This window comes from Octodon degus, unplaced genomic scaffold (assembly GCF_000260255.1).
Source record: "Octodon degus isolate 3935 unplaced genomic scaffold, OctDeg1.0 scaffold00049, whole genome shotgun sequence".
Classification (NCBI taxonomy): Eukaryota; Metazoa; Chordata; class Mammalia; order Rodentia; family Octodontidae; genus Octodon; species Octodon degus.
The window spans coordinates 4,628,907-4,644,701 of NW_004524625.1; the positions used below are offsets into that span (position 1 = coordinate 4,628,907).

General features: G+C 40.7%; 1 protein-coding gene and 1 pseudogene across 3 annotated transcripts in view; both read right to left on the reverse strand.

Moving 5' to 3' along the window:
• The window catches only part of Nars2 (asparaginyl-tRNA synthetase 2, mitochondrial), a 127,195-nt gene that overhangs the window by 58,069 nt on the left and 53,331 nt on the right, over nucleotides 1-15,795 (reverse strand). For all 3 annotated transcript variants that reach the window (XM_023716734.1, XM_004632540.2, XM_023716736.1), the window contains one exon: nucleotides 9,724-9,818. In XM_023716734.1, the coding sequence (XP_023572502.1) occupies nucleotides 9,724-9,731 (8 nt within the window). In that variant the 5' untranslated portion in view covers nucleotides 9,732-9,818. The remainder of the gene's footprint in view (nucleotides 1-9,723; nucleotides 9,819-15,795) is intronic.
• Nucleotides 5,162-5,304, reverse strand: LOC111817123 (annotated as a pseudogene).

The following is a 15,795-nucleotide window of genomic DNA, read 5'->3' on the forward strand; positions in this document are numbered from 1 at the left end:
TTTTTTTTTTTTTTTTTCCCCTTCTGTATTTAGGACAGGGTCTACAGGGCCTACAGGGTCTCACTCCATAGATCAGACTCTAGTGATTCACCTGTTTTCAGCTTCCCAAGCAGTGAGACTACAGGTGCACACCTGACGCCCAGTCTCGGTCACCATCTTAGCACATCCCAGGGTAGGGTTGACACGGCACGCTGGGGATCAAACCCCAGCCGCTGTGCTCCGCCTAAGCAGGTGCTTTCATCTGCTGAGCTATCAGGCTGGCCCTTCTTTTGTGATAGCCAGCACACTGTGAATTTCTTCGTGATGCCTGTCTTATTATTACTACTGGGTTACGAAGGTGAGGGGATCCTCTGTTCATTTCTGCTTCCTAGCCTCTAGCCTACCACTTGGCACACAGTTGGTTCACTATAAAATTGAGCCTACCTAAGGATGATTTTGAGCCATGGGTCAGGCAATGTGGTAGTGCAGAGGCAAAGAAGAATAAGACGCAGCTTGAGGAATTTATAGTTTAAAGGGAAGATAGAGAAAAATCCTTCTATAGTAATTCTTTTTTTATATAAAAATCACAAGTATTTATCATAAAATATTTATCAAACAACTTGATTAATACAGGGTATAACTTAATATTCAAAGCACACAAATTCTGAATGAGAGTACAAATCACAGGCAAAGAGGACTCATTTACAAAAAAAAAATAGGGATAGTACAAAAATTACTTTATAATAAACTATGAGAAACTAATACCATCAATGAAGTGGATTACATCACAGGGCTGGCCTTTCTATAGTAACTCTATAGTTCTAAAATTAAGTAAGACACAGCCCCTGTACTCAGAAGCTCAATATCAAAGTCAGAGAAATAAATGAATGATTCCAGCGAAACACAACAGGTGGACACAAAGCAACCAAGGCACACAGAAGGGTATTTTTAACCAGAGCTGGTAATGGTGGCAAAGTAGTGGATGAGATCATTTTTAAGGTAAATTTACACTGATGATAGAGTGACCAGACCAAGTCCCAAGAAGATCCAAGGAGAGAAACAGTAGCTGCAAAGGAACACAATTATGTGAAACAGGGTGATGTGCTCAGAGTATCAGGAGCAGCTCAAAGTAGCTGAAGCAGGGGAAGTGGGAGCGAGCCACAGAGACACTGCAGGGGTGCACAAAAGCCAACCTGGAATGGGTCCCAGCGATCTGGTTTGACAAACTGGAAGGCTGAAGTGCCATTTCCTAAGACAGGGAATTTAGAAGCAAAACAGGGTTATGACACTTTAGTTTACAGCTGAACAGCAAGCAAAGAATTCATGCCAAGAGACAGGGATTTCACTTCTGCTTTCTCCAGTAGCTTCAATCCATCTACTTCACTCTTAACGTTTCCATACCAACAATTCTTTGTGTGTGTGTTTCAGTACAGGGTCTACAGGGTCTCACTACATAGATCGAACTCATAGTGATCCACCTGTATTCAGCCTCCCAAGAGCTGGGACTACAGGTGCGCGTCACCATGCCCAGTCTTAATCTCTGTCTCAGTGTGCCCTAGGGCTGGGTTTGGCACAGCATGCAGGGGATTGAACCCCGGCCATTGCATGACCAACAATTCTCTATTACAACCTCGGATGATGATGATGATATTTGCAGTACTGAGGATTGAGCTGCTACATTCCTAGACTTTTTCTAATTTTTAAATTTGAGGCAGTGTCTCACTAATTTAATAAGTTGCCCTGGCTGGATGTGAACTTGCAATCCTCCTGCCTCACCCTCCCGCAGTGCTAAGAATTCAAATTTTTAAGTCCGCTCTTTGTTCCACCACTACCTCGCATGTCACTCCTCTTTTTACCCACCATGCCTGCTGCACTAGTCACCCTTTCCCAGCTGGACCAAAGGCCCAATGTATACAACTTGAAGGAGAATCAGCTGATTTCTGCTTCTGCTTTCAGACAGGTCAGTCCATGGCAGACTGGGACATGGGCTGACAGGAGCATCATGAAGTAGAGGCATACTGGAGCAAAGAGGTTTGTTCACAGCAGCCAGGAAGTAGAGCGCAGGGATGTGGACCCAGAGGATACACAGCCTGCAGCTGTGGCTCCAGAGGCCTCCACCCAGGCCTCCATTTCCTAGCAGCACAGCCAGCTACGTGAATTACCACTGACCCGCTTATGGGCACAGTGCCCTGCAACCCCATCACGTCTCTACACGTCCCTTCATCCAATCAAGTTAACAATGAAGCTTAACCACCACAAAGGACTCAGTCCACCATGATGGTCCTCAGAACCCAACCGCTTCCACTACGCTCATGAAGCAGTGGCCAGCTCTGGTTAGTACAAACATCTGTATTCTCTGTGAGCCCAAAGCAAGCTACCTACTCCCTCAAAAAGGCTTTTGTATTTGCTGAACAATCTGCCTGAAATACAGACTGTCCTCTGGCTAATTTACACAAAATATAAAACTGGTAAGGTAATAAAGAACTTTGTAAGTCATGTAACCACTGTTCCAAGGCCTCACCATCAAGGCAGCGTGAAGAATCTTTACGGGCATCACAGACAACCAGAAGACAACAGGGTAATTCAAGTCTCAGTTCCATGCCATGACCATTTCCAAGAAATACAGTAAAAGGAGTGACTGACATATTAACTCCCAATCTTACATAGAAACAGAGAAAACTGTTAAGGAATGACAATTTGTGCTTTATAAATTCAATTTAACAATACCTAAACTGAGTATTACTTGCTACAGATTATGGCAACACAGAACTACAAAGGACATATAAAAATAAATAGACTAAGTACTAAAAAACCAGTTTTCTTCAAGGACATGGGAACAAGTGAATGATACAAGAGAACAGAGAAAGAAAGTTTCTATTGGATAAAATAACTGAGTCAAAGAGGAAGTCTTATTTCAGTTCAGCCTTTATGAATGGCAATAAGCAGTCTAATGGTGTAAGAAAAAAATATTAGAACACAGAAGTGCATGAACCTGAGTGGTTCTTATTTTCTCTGTATTTGAACCATCTTGCTATTTCATCATACTAGGAATGATTTATCATTACTCAATAACTGCTACTACATTAAGAGAATCAAACACTAAGAAAATGGAAGGATGGTGGATACAAGAGCAGCAGCCACAGGAGGGTGAGTGGGCTCCATCATATCCTTGCTGTGATATGGAGTACTGTGTTACCTTTCCAGAAGGTGTGAGGGAAGCCTGTATGCACCAGGCTACTCTCGTCTTTTGTAGCTGTCATAAAATACAGCTGGGAATTCAGATCTTTTATTTTTTCACTTACAATAACAGAAGAAAAATGATAACAAATGTTCTATAGTTTTAGACAAGTCAGAGAATGAACACAAAAAGACAGAACTAATCTCTAATGATAATGATCAAGTTGGTTGTACAAATGAAAATACCAAACAATGAGCCTTCAGATAATCATTATCTGAATGAATTTCCTAAAATATAAGAACTGTTCAATGAATCATACCTTTCAAAGGAGAAAAACGATACATAGTACTTTTGTTTGATTAGTCACTCTACTCTAAGGGTTTCATCACCCAGTAATCTGCAACAAAAACTTGGACCATCCCATTTTGCTAATAGGATATGTGACAATATTCTTTTATCACTTGATTTGTTCACCAAAATTTACTCACCACGGTTAATAACTGAAAAAAAATGAAGGCAAATATGACACAACTATGTTTTGAAAGAAAAACACCATGCAGAAATGAAAAAAATCCATTACTTTGACAATGCTAATTGGTATTCAAAAGTAAACATGTTTTATATTTCTGAGACAAAGATACACCCCCAAACAAAATCCTCAGAAGTACTGGTTTGCGACAATGTGAGTGCATGGAGCAGAATAAGGAATTAGGACCCACCAAAATGAAAAGCTGGAGTCTGCACTTGAAGGCCAGCACATTCACAAAAGGAAGCACTGAGCACTACATTCGCAGAGCTGTGCCCACTGGGATGCTTTCAAAGCCCTGAAAGGCTGAATACAAAGAGTCTGATCTTGTCAACATCAAGAAAGTGAAGGGCTGGCCAAATAGCTCAGTGGATTAAAGCACCTGCAAGCAGGTGCAGGGGCCGGGGATTTGATCCCTAGGCCTGCCATGCTAGCCCCACCTCTGGGACGCATTGAGACGACAATTGAGACTGGGCATGGTGGTGGGCGCCTGTAATCCCAGCTCTTGGGAGGCTGTAAACAAGCAGATTACTATGAGTCAGATCTAGTGGTGAGACCTTGAACACCCTGTAGCCCCTTCCCTAAAAAATACAAAAATAAATAAACATTTAGTACAGGGTCTACAGGGTCTCACAATACAGATCAGACTCATAGTGATCCTCCTGTTTTCAGCCTCCCAAGCACTGGGATTACAGGTATGCTCTACCACGCCCAGTCTCAGTCACCCTCAGTGCACCCCAGGGGTGGGCCCATACGGTACACCCTCCAGTCCTAGCACAATACTATTTTGTGGGGCTGGCAAGATAGCTCGGCAGTCTAAGCACTTGTTTTGGTAAGCCTAGGGACCAGGGTTCATCCCCAGTCCCCTATGCCCCACCGGCTCCGCCCCCAGGGCACAGTGAACCCTGTAATCCCAGCTCTGAGGAAGGTGAAAACAGGAGGATCACCAGGAGTCTGAGCTGTGTAGGGAGACCCTGTACCAAATACATAAATGAGAAAAAAAAATACTATTTTGTACTCGCTTTTAAAAAATTTAAAAAACAAAAACAAAGTATTTTAGACCCATGTGATAAACAGTAATGGCTGTTTTTCTTAGTAATTTTGTGGGTTAAGGTGTCTTGTCTAGACATTTAGAGCATCCGTATTTTTTCAGTATTATAAAGTAAGTTACTATCAACATTTTTTAAAGCATCTTTGCAGCTGTCACATCATTGCCTTAAATATTCCTAAAAGTGAAATTCTCAGTAGCAGTTCACATCTCCAGTAGTAGTGTTCTGAGAAAAGCAGCAGCTTTATCCTGATACATGCTTTATTTTATGGCTTGTCATCAAACAAAAGCCAAAAAATGAACTGTAGCCCTAAAACAAGCAATAATAAAAATCTAAACAGTAATTTGAACAATCTGTCATATATGTTAGACTGGTCACTCTGCCACTGTGGCAGCTGACAAGAAACAGTCTCTTCTTCCACTTCCCAAGTGCAGGTTTCACAATTCAGAGCATTTCTAATTCTCTCAGCATGAACTTTTTACTTATAAAATTATGGTTATAAGCAGAATGTAACAAACATTTATCTTTGTATAATTTTACACTTGATCTCAGCCAAAAGGCCGAGAAGTGATATCTTTGTATAATTTTAAATGTACATATTTACAACTCAGTCTGTTGAGAAAACACCAAAACCTGCCACCTCCAGCAGTAGTAAGCATATGCAATGACCAAATTTTGGTTTCTGAGTATCATCCTTCAATAAAAGGAATCAGGGTTCCTTGAGGAACTATTTATTTATTTTTTATTATTTTATTTTATTTTTTGTACGTTAGGGAAGGGTCTACAGGGTGTTCAGGGTCTCACCACTAGATCAGACTCGCAGTGGTTCTCCTGTTTACAGCCTCCCAAGAGCTGGGATTACAGGTGTGCACCACCATACACCCAGTCTCAATCGCCATCTCAGCGCACCCCGGGGGCGGGGCCGGCACATCCGGCCCGGGTATCAATCCCCTGACCCCTATGCCTGCTTGCGGGCGCTTTAATCCACCGAGCTATTTGTCCAGTCCTCCCTTGAGGAATAAAGAAGGAAAAATAAGCTTAAGAAACTTGCTCAAACTTGAAAATCTCAAAGATGACCTTCAGCAGATAAATGATTAAGGAATATTATATGGCTAATAGAATATTATTCAGTATTAAAAAGAAACAGACTATCAGTTCATCACAGAGAAACTTTAAATGACTATTAGTAAGTAAAATAAGCCAAACTGAAATGGCTGCACACAGTGAGGTCCCAACCACAAGACATTAGAGAAAAGGCAACGATGGAGACACCAAACGATTAACAGCTGCCAGGGATCGGAGGGGACTAGGTGGAGCAGAGAGGACTTCAAAGGCAGGAAACCATTCTGTATGCTGCACTGGTGAGCACACAGCACCGTGCATTTGCCAAAAGACAGAGAATGTATAACACAAATGCACAAATATACAATAGCTAAGACTAAACCAGTTTAACCAACAAAGTAATTAACAGTACTGAATAATAACCAAAACTGCAAAATAAATGTCCACTGTAAGGTAAATGACTAAATAAAGGTGAAATCTTTCATAAAGAATTTCAAATATTCCCTCTAAGTGGGTTAATGCAATCTCTCTCCCCAAATTGCACCCCAGGTTAGATTATAGACTAGACTTAGTGATGTACTTCTGAAGAACAGATTAGGGAAAGGGGTCAACATTTTCAGAGTAGCAACTTGACCAACACTATTCTACCCAAGTAACGCAGTTAAGGTAACACATGAGTGTTCTCACGTACTTCCTGAAACACCACAGCCCTTTGCCTCTGTGGTATTCTTCCAAAAGTTCAAATAATCTCAGTTCAGTCTTGAGGAAAACATCAGACAACACCAGATTAGGGTGTTGGTACATTCCATGTCACCAGAGAGAAAGACTGAGAAACTGTCAACGACTAGAAAACATTTGACTAGAAAACTTTAGACCACTAAAGTTTTATCATGAACTGAATTCTGGAAAAGCAAGGAGATATTAATAGAAAAAACTAATGAGATCCACATAAAGTATGGAATTTAGTTAAAGTAATTACTAGTATTAGATTGTTAAGTTTTGACAAATATATACAATAGTAATGGAAGATGTTCAAAAAGTGAGGAAACTAGGTAGAGAGTATTTAAAAACTGTGTACTATCTTGGCAACTATTCTTTACAAAATTATTCTGAAATAGAATTTAAAAAAAAAAAACCAAAAGTTTAAAATGGAGCCATAAACCCACTAAACTAACACAGACATCCTTTTGGAAAATGCTAGCCTTCTAAATTTAACTCCCACTTACGCCATTTAAAGTCCTTTTTTTTTAAAAAAAAAAAATTCTTTAAATAAAATTAAACAAAAAACAAAGCTGAGGGAAAGAGGACCAACAATTTCTTACTGGAGATTAAATTATGCATTAATCAGAAACATGATGTACTGTATATTAATTGTCCTAGAACTATGCATATTAAAATAGGAACATTTGACTGACATTATTAAAAGTGCCTCATAACACATTATAAATATAAAACAATATTCCACCAATTTAATCCTCTATCAAGTTTCACTGCACAGTATGTTCCGTGTTTCACTTCACTTTGCTGGAAAAGAAGTGTAGTAATACATCAGTGGTACTGTAACACAGAAGTAAGCATGTGTCCCACACCATGACACTTCTGATGGGGAGAGTCCTTGACAAATGCTGAAATGCTGTTAAGGAGTACAGCTTTAAAAAGATGCTGTTGTTTCCATAAAATACGGAGAATCAGACCCATTCAAATGCTATTTTATGACTTAGGGGAATATATTTTCTATTTGCTATTGAACTCAATTTCCCAGATTGAACTTCATGTTAACTTGTAGGCTCGGCACCAGTAGAGTTGCAAATGACTTCTTTCAGGGAAAAGAGCTCACCCCAAAGGCTAGGGTCTGCCGGGTGTGTAGGACATCGATCAGTTTGTAACTAACACAGAGATCTTATTCTATAAACTGTTAATTGTCTATGAATACGGGGTTTCTCAGACATGCTCTGAAATACACTATTTCTCATATTCCTGCAGTAATTAATGAACTAGATAGTCTTTGGTACATGTTTACTTATATTTGTAGGAGTTACAGTTCCATCTTATAAAATTGTACTTCCCAGGCATCTTAAACTTAACCGTGACATGCCTGGTGCGGCCTTACCACAGCCAGCTCTGCAGACCCTGCAGTATCGCAGAGACACTATGATGACAGTTTCGTGCATGGTACTCTTGCTAATGCTGTCAATTACTACCAAAGGAACTTTCTTCCTTTTTCTTTTTTTAATGCATTTAGTACAGGGTCTATACAGTCTCACTATGCAGATCAGACTTGCAGTGATCCTCCTGTTTTCAGCATCCTAAGCACAGGGATTACAGGGGTGTGCCACAACTCCCAGTTTCAGTGGACAACTGAGTATACCCTGGGGGTGGGGCCAGCACAGCACACCGGGGAGCGAGCCCTAGTCCCTGTATCTGCCTAAGCAGGCACTTTAATCTCTGAGCTATCTGGCTGGCCCCAAAGGAACTATTAGACAATACATTTCTTTCTCAAAGATAAATCAGATGATAATCTAAGTATATGTTATTTTCAAGAACATCTTTATTATCTTTATTTTACCATTGGTTTCCCATCCTGCCAAAAAAGTACATATTGAAACAAACATGCAATTTATTCTATTGCTTTCCTTGAGTTTTTGCATCTGCATACTTTAAGAACAAGGGGGACCAAGACCGCTATCTTTTCATTCTGACTGTTCTGAGAGAGTTTTAAATTTGCAATCCCAGGGCCAGTGAGATAGCTCAGAGGACTAAAGCACCTTCTTAGGCAAGCACAGGGACCACAGTTTGATCCCCAGCACCACATGTAGTGCCAGCCCCGCCCCCAGGGCAGGCTGAGCTGGCCACAGAGTCTGGGAACATGCCCGAAATCCCAGCACTGGGGAGGCTGAAAGCAGGAGGATCACTATGAGTCCGAGCTGCATAGTAAGACCCTGTAACAACCAAATATATTAAAAAATAAATAAAATAAAGTTGCAATCCCTATATGAGACAACAAAGATACCCATAGAAAATCGAGCAGTTATAAGGTCAGCACTGACAAATTAGTTGCCGAAACACAGGACAGAAGATTTATACAGAACAAAAGCATCTTGTCCAATCTTATTTAAGGAAAAGGAATACAATGACTCTTCAGAGGGCTATAAGTGGCTAAAATTCATTTGCTCTTAAATGATTTTTTAATGTATCTCACAACAGATCTAGGGTAAAATGTCTTTATTTAAAGCAATTATTGAAAAGGTACTTCTTTCATTTGTTCTAGGTGGTAGAACACGGAACTCTGCCAGGTCATTATGCAGGTGATCCAACATGGTGGTGGGTCCCAAAACAACAACGTGTCATTCCCAGACCAACTTCCATGTTCTTCTAGTTCCAAAATAGACTTTCTGTCTCCTTTTGGCACGCGCACCAGTGACCCTCCAATCCTCTCTTAGAAAGACCCTCACGGCCCATGTAAACTCCACATCCACGTCAGCTCCGTACAGACCCGCCCCACCTCCTCCTCTGAAGGTCCCTGCCTTCTCCTGCAGCCCGCCTGTGCCCGCGATAAGGGCTTTTTTTCTCTCTAGTGTCTCTCATTTGTGTCAAAGGAAAAACCTTACACTCAGCACCTTTCTTAATTCTTAAGTGGTCTGGCTCTGGTTAAAGTAGGAAAACAAGAATAATTATTTTTAAAAATCCCTTTATTTTTCAGTTTATCTTTTATTTTTAATTTTTACTGAAATGGAAATTCAAACTAATGTGATTCTTTTTTAAATAAGAAACTTGAACATTTTCAAATTGTCAATCTAAATATACATTTGGAAAATTCAAGCAGACTAAGGATAAAGCTAATTTTTAGGTTTGAATATTTAAAAAAGCAGTGTTTCCCTCTCACCCAAACCACAATCAACATAAGCAAAAGAGAAAAGAAAATTCTTTACCCTGACATCACTTCTAGATGAAGCTGTCCTGAGACAGTTAAGAAGGCTGGAACATTGAAGAAATTCTCATTTGGTATCTCTGTTTTGCTTGAAGGCTGCAAATGAAAAACACACATCACAAAGAGTTACGTGTTTTGCTGTTTTTCACATCCACACACATGCCACAACTAAGACTAGGTGCAATTAAGCCTGTGGGAGGACTGCGCACTCTCATGACAACAAAGTCAGTTCTTAGCACTCACGTCAGGAGAAAAACACCTGCTTAGGAAGTTTGCCCCTGAATTTCAAAACATACAGTAACCCAGGAAATGCACTTTTGTCATAATTGTGCTTTCTTGGGGAACTGGAAATCAAACTCAGGACCTCTTGCCAGGCAGATGCCATGCCACTGAGCTATACCCTGGCCCCAGTACTTCTTTCAAAAAGTAGTTCTGATTAACAGACAAGGAAAGGTAAGAGTTGTAAATTTAAAACTTTAAATGTGGGTAATTGTATAATTTTCACTTTTGACTGATAATTGAGACTTTTTAAAGAGCAGAATATATTTGTTGGGGGAAGATTCTGTCTGAGAGAGGGACAGAAAGAGACCTGAATGGGTTGCCTGAGACTTTTCTCAAGGAAAAGCCCCTGGTGCCAGACATGGTGGCATACACCTATAATCCAGGAGGCTGAGGCAGAAGGACTGTCATGAGTTCAAGGCTACAGAGTGAGACCCTGTCTCAATTAAAAAATAAACAAAAAATGCCTCTGGATTATGTGTAGTAGTAAAAGGTTTGTAGCACAGATTTTATAAACACATTGTACACTTTCAGCCCTCTGCACACAAAAGTAGGTTTTGCATCTGCAAATTCAACCAGTCTCAGTCAACACTACTAGACTGGCCAGATGGCTCAGCGGTCTAAAGCACCTGCTTAGGCCAAGGGCAGGGGTTGGGGTTCAATTCCCAGTATGCCGTGCTGGCCCCACCCCCAGGGCACCATGAGACAGCCACTGAGATTGGGCATGGTGGCGCACGCCTGTAATCCCAGCACTTGGGAGGCTGAAAAACAGAAGGATCACTACGAATCCGATATATGTAGTGAGACCCTGTAGATCCTGTACTAAATACATAAAAAAAAAAAAAAAACCTACTGAAAAAAAATTCCATTTATACTGAATGCACCTTTTCCCTTGTTATCCCTTAAGTACAGCCTAGAAACAATTTACACAACATTTACATTCTGTTAGGCATTATCTGTCAACGAGGGCAGTACCTGTAATGGAGAATGTACGTATATGCATATACTATATTCTTATAGGAGACCTGCATGCATCTGCAATTCCAATATCCCTGGAGGTCCTAGAATCGATCTTCCACAGTTACCGAAGGGTAGTTATACTTAACTTGAATTGCAATTATGAAGTAGGAAGAACAGAATCCCATTTTCAAAAGAGGCATTTATAAAGTTCCATTATAGACAAGACTATTCCATCTGAAACAAAACCCAGAGAAGTGAGCTTAAGAAAGCTATCTGATGGTGAGCAATATAGTTTAAAAAGCCTCCAACTCAAGTTATGACTTTTATTCCCATTCTTTTGGAAAGAAACTATCTTACTTATTCTCATATTTCAAACTATGCATTTATTTAAAAATGTTTAATAGTGCAGTTAGTACAAAAGCAATGAAATAAATTTTAAATATGTAACATGATATATGAATCCTTTTATAACAGACTTAGTTTCAGACATTAAATTGTAGAAATGAAATGAAGGCACGTCAAATTTCATTTGTTGTTCTAGAAATACTTCATATCATATATAGTATATATATATATATATATATATATATATATATATACATAAGGAACTACTAACTGAAATTTTTCATTTTTTAAGTTGCCTATTATTTTGTCAAGCATACTTTGATACTGGCTCTAAGGTCATATGAATCCCTGTTTTAAAAAAGCCTTTCTCAGCTGGAGGTGCAGCTATGTTTGCCTGGCAAGCCCAAGGAGTTGTGTTCAATCCTCAGCACAACACACACACACACACACACACACACACACACACACACACAGAGTCATCTCACCTTCAAGTCCATTATCAATGAAAGGGTGCTGTTTCTAACAACTAACATGTTTGAAACTTACATATCTGATTTGATATGTTCGCATTTCAAAATAAAAGCTATGTTCTATGTTTTTTTAACTTTTAATTTTTTATTGGTATGTTTGAGATGCATAATAATTACATTCATTTTGAGGAATATATATACATATAGAAAACACATAGAGAACCTGTTTTAGTTAATAGTACAGCTGGTATGAAAGCATAGTGTGCGCGCACACCTGCTGGTCTTTGTTGTCCCTTACCTCTGCCTTCCCCTCTCTTCGCTTCCCCAATCCTCTTTTCTAACTTTTTTTTTTTTTTGTTCTCAGAACCAGGGATTGGGGCTGGTGAGATGGCTCAGTGGTCTAAAGCACCTACTTGGAACAAGCTTAGGGAAGCCCAGGGACCATGGTTCAATCCCCCAGCACCACATGCCAGCCAGCCCGCCCCCTGGTGGGCTGAGCTGGCCACACACACACACACACACACACACACAAATAAATTAAAAAAAAAAAATAAAAAAAAAAAAAAAAAAGAACCAGGGATTGAACTCAGGCCCTTGCAGTTGCCAGGCAAGCACTTATTCCACTGAGCTATCTCCCTGGCCCCCTTCCCCAATCCTCTTATCTCCAAAAAGTCAACCTCTTATTTTCTATCATCTGGCCTTTATTTTATTCTTTAATTTATTCATATTTTGGCCTTCTCAAAATCAAAGGCGATTTAACCTTCTCTGACTTATACCACTTCACATTATGTTCTTCAGGTCTATTATTTTTTCTACAAATCACTCAAATTCCTCCGTATTAATGGCTGATCATTTTCCATTGTGCATATACATTTCCCCTATCTGTGTGCGTAAGTCCAGGTTGTTTCATAGTTTAGCTATTATGAATTATGCTACTGTAAACAGGGGTGTATGCATGTGCCATTACAGTATGACATCTTTAACTTTCCAGAAAACATCCAGGAGAGGTAGAGCTGGGTTCAGTGAAATTTCTGTTTTGTTTTTGGGACAGTCACACTATGCAGTTCAGGCCAGCCTTGAGTTCACCTGGTAGCCCAGGCTGGTCTTGAGCTCACAGCGCTATTCCTGCCTCAGCCTCCTGAGTGCTGGGATCACACGTGTGCACCACCACACTCGGTTTATATTTCATTTTTTGAGCCATCTTCACTCTGATTCTCATAATGGTTGTTCTCGTTTCCATCCCACCAGCAGTGTACAAAGGCTCCTTCCTCCCAAGCCCTCACCTGCACTCGCTGCTTTTGTCTCTTGATGATGGCCATTCTGACTGGAATCTCAGGCTTGGTTTGGTTTGTAGCTCCCTAGTAGCTAAAGATGCTGGCCACTTTTTTTCATGTATTTTTGGCCATTTGCATTTCTTGTTATGAAAAATATCTATTCAGTTCATTTTTCCATTGTTTTTAATTGGCCCATTTGGTTTTAGGGCTCATCTTCTGATGTCTAGATATTAGTCCTCTATCAGAAGAATAGCTGGCAAACTTTTTTCCCCATTTTGGAGGTTGTATCTTCTGCTGATTCTCTGCTTTGCTGCACAGAATTTTTTAAAATTTGACATAGTCCTTCTGTTGATTGTTTATGTCACTTCCTGGGCTACTCAATTTCTACTCAGGAAGTCTTTGCTGATGTCTGTAGTGTCATGTGTTTCTCCCATTTTCTCTTCTAGCAGTTTCAGAGTTTCTGTTTTTATATCTAGTCTATGATCCATCGGATGACAGTGCAGGGTGGGAGCAACGGGGCCAATTTTGCTCCTCTGCACATGGACAGCCAATTTTCCCATGACTTTTGCTAAACAGGCTTTTCTCCAGCACCAACTTTACGCCTTCTCTTCAAGGACCATCTGGATGAAGATGCATGGGGTTGTTTTTGTGTCTTCTGTGGTATTTCTCTACTATTTAAATGAAGAATTTCTTTCTCCATAGAGCCAACAAACCTGAAAGACTACCATGCTTTCTCTTTTCCTTCACACTTTAGTCTACAATTTGCATTGGTTTTTACTTCAAATTTACTTTAAAGTAGTTTCTACTACTCCTGGTATATTTTAAAGGTCTGACCTTTACGACTAGATTTTAACATTTTATGTATTAGCAACAAATGAGTTCCGACTTCACATCCACATAACTGAGTGCAAACATAATGCTACTTCATTCAGCCTTCCGCCACCATAGGTGATCATTCAGACAGAAATTCATATTATTTTATTATAAATTAATTTCTACTTTATATTATTATATTGATTTAAAATTTTTCTGTATTGTTTTACTACGTATAAACTTTACAATATGAAAAAGCCATGGTAAAATAATTTAAAAAGTAATTACTAAGATTAATGTCAACAAATCTTGTTGGAGACCATAAAGCATAATATCGAGACTATGGTCTGTTGGAGGCAGTGCTCCCTTTGCCTTGTGGGCCAATTGGAATGCAGAAACTCCTGCTTTCTTTCAGCTACGGCTGGGGCCTGTGCAGTGGAGTGCCAACTGGTGGTCAACCTGCAACACCCAGCAGAAATGAACTTGTGCTGGGTGTGGGAGGCCCACCTGAGGACTGTTGCTGTAGCGTAAGGTCAGAACTAGAGAAGGAGAGTAGCTGTTAAAGAGCTCTTAATCCTTGTAGAAGAGCCTGTTCTGCTGGCTTTCCTGATAAACTCTGCTGTTCCCATTGTTGAAGGAGGTTGGGACCTTGCCGCTGAGGATGGCAATGGTTCACTTTGGGGATGCTCTAGTCCTTACTGTGAACGTCACTTCCAGGCTCCAGTGCAGATCCCTCAAATCCCTCAGCCTGCTAGCACAGATCCTTCATCTGCTGGCACAGGCTTTCTAGATTCTACCATTGGACTCTGGGCCTTACCAGTGCAGATCCTTGACACAGGCTGGCATAACACCTTGTTGTGGGCTTTAGGCCTCCAGAGGGACTTGTAGGGGGCACTGCTATGGGCTCTAAGTCTTCAGCTGGACTGATGCAGGACACTGCCATGGGATACAGGCTCTCAGCTGGATTTTGGTCATTAGCATGTGGAAAGATTTCCTACACTTTTTCTGCATATGACTTCAGGTGACTACTGCAAAATATTCTTATTAATTATGTGTCCTGTATTAAACTGTTTCCCCTTGTGAGCCTCAAAGGTCCCTGAAGCCATGGTGCTCAGAGGGCAGAATGAAATTTGCTGAGGACAATCCTGAGAGGGCAAGTATCCTGGTGGGAAGGATCATAACATATTTCTCTTGTGATGCTAAACTTGCCCTTCATTCTACTTCTTTGTCCCCGTTCCAAGAAAAGTACACTGCCCCTTCCCTGGCATCTGCCTACTGTAACTGCCACCGCTGTTCCCTGATGCCCCCATGACAATGTGCAGATGTGCTAAGTAACGGCAAGCCTGGAGAGTCTCCGCTTTGCCATCCCGAGGCACTGGCCTTTGGCCCCCTTTGTGCATCCTCCTCTGGTCCTGCCTTTTACTTCATCCTTCGTCATACCCACATTCAGGCAGCTGGGGATCTTGGCAGGTCCACAGCAAAACCTGCTCAGGAATCTCCAGAGTCTGTTCCTACTTCAGAAAAACCAAACAGACTTAAAAAATATGAGAATTTTGGAAAACAGATATGTAACAACTAAGTGAATTTAACATCAAGAAAAAAGCATCTTAGAGATGGCGGAATTAACCTCATGACAGATCGCACACTTTCCTTTAATGCATAGGGATCATTTTCCAAGACACACCATGTATTAAGTCAGAAACAATCTTGAGAAGTCTTAAGACTAAAATAATATTTATAATGTTTAGACATCCCCCACAGTCTCACACGGTCGTAGGCAGGCTTCTGCAGAGGTGGCTCATCTGCAGTGTGTGCTGCAGGAACTGAAATGGTGCAGCACTAAGAGCAAGGGCGCGAGAGCATAGGGTGCACATGCTGCCCGCCCTCAGTGCCCGGACAGGCTACAAGGGATGAATGAGCCGCAGCCACCAT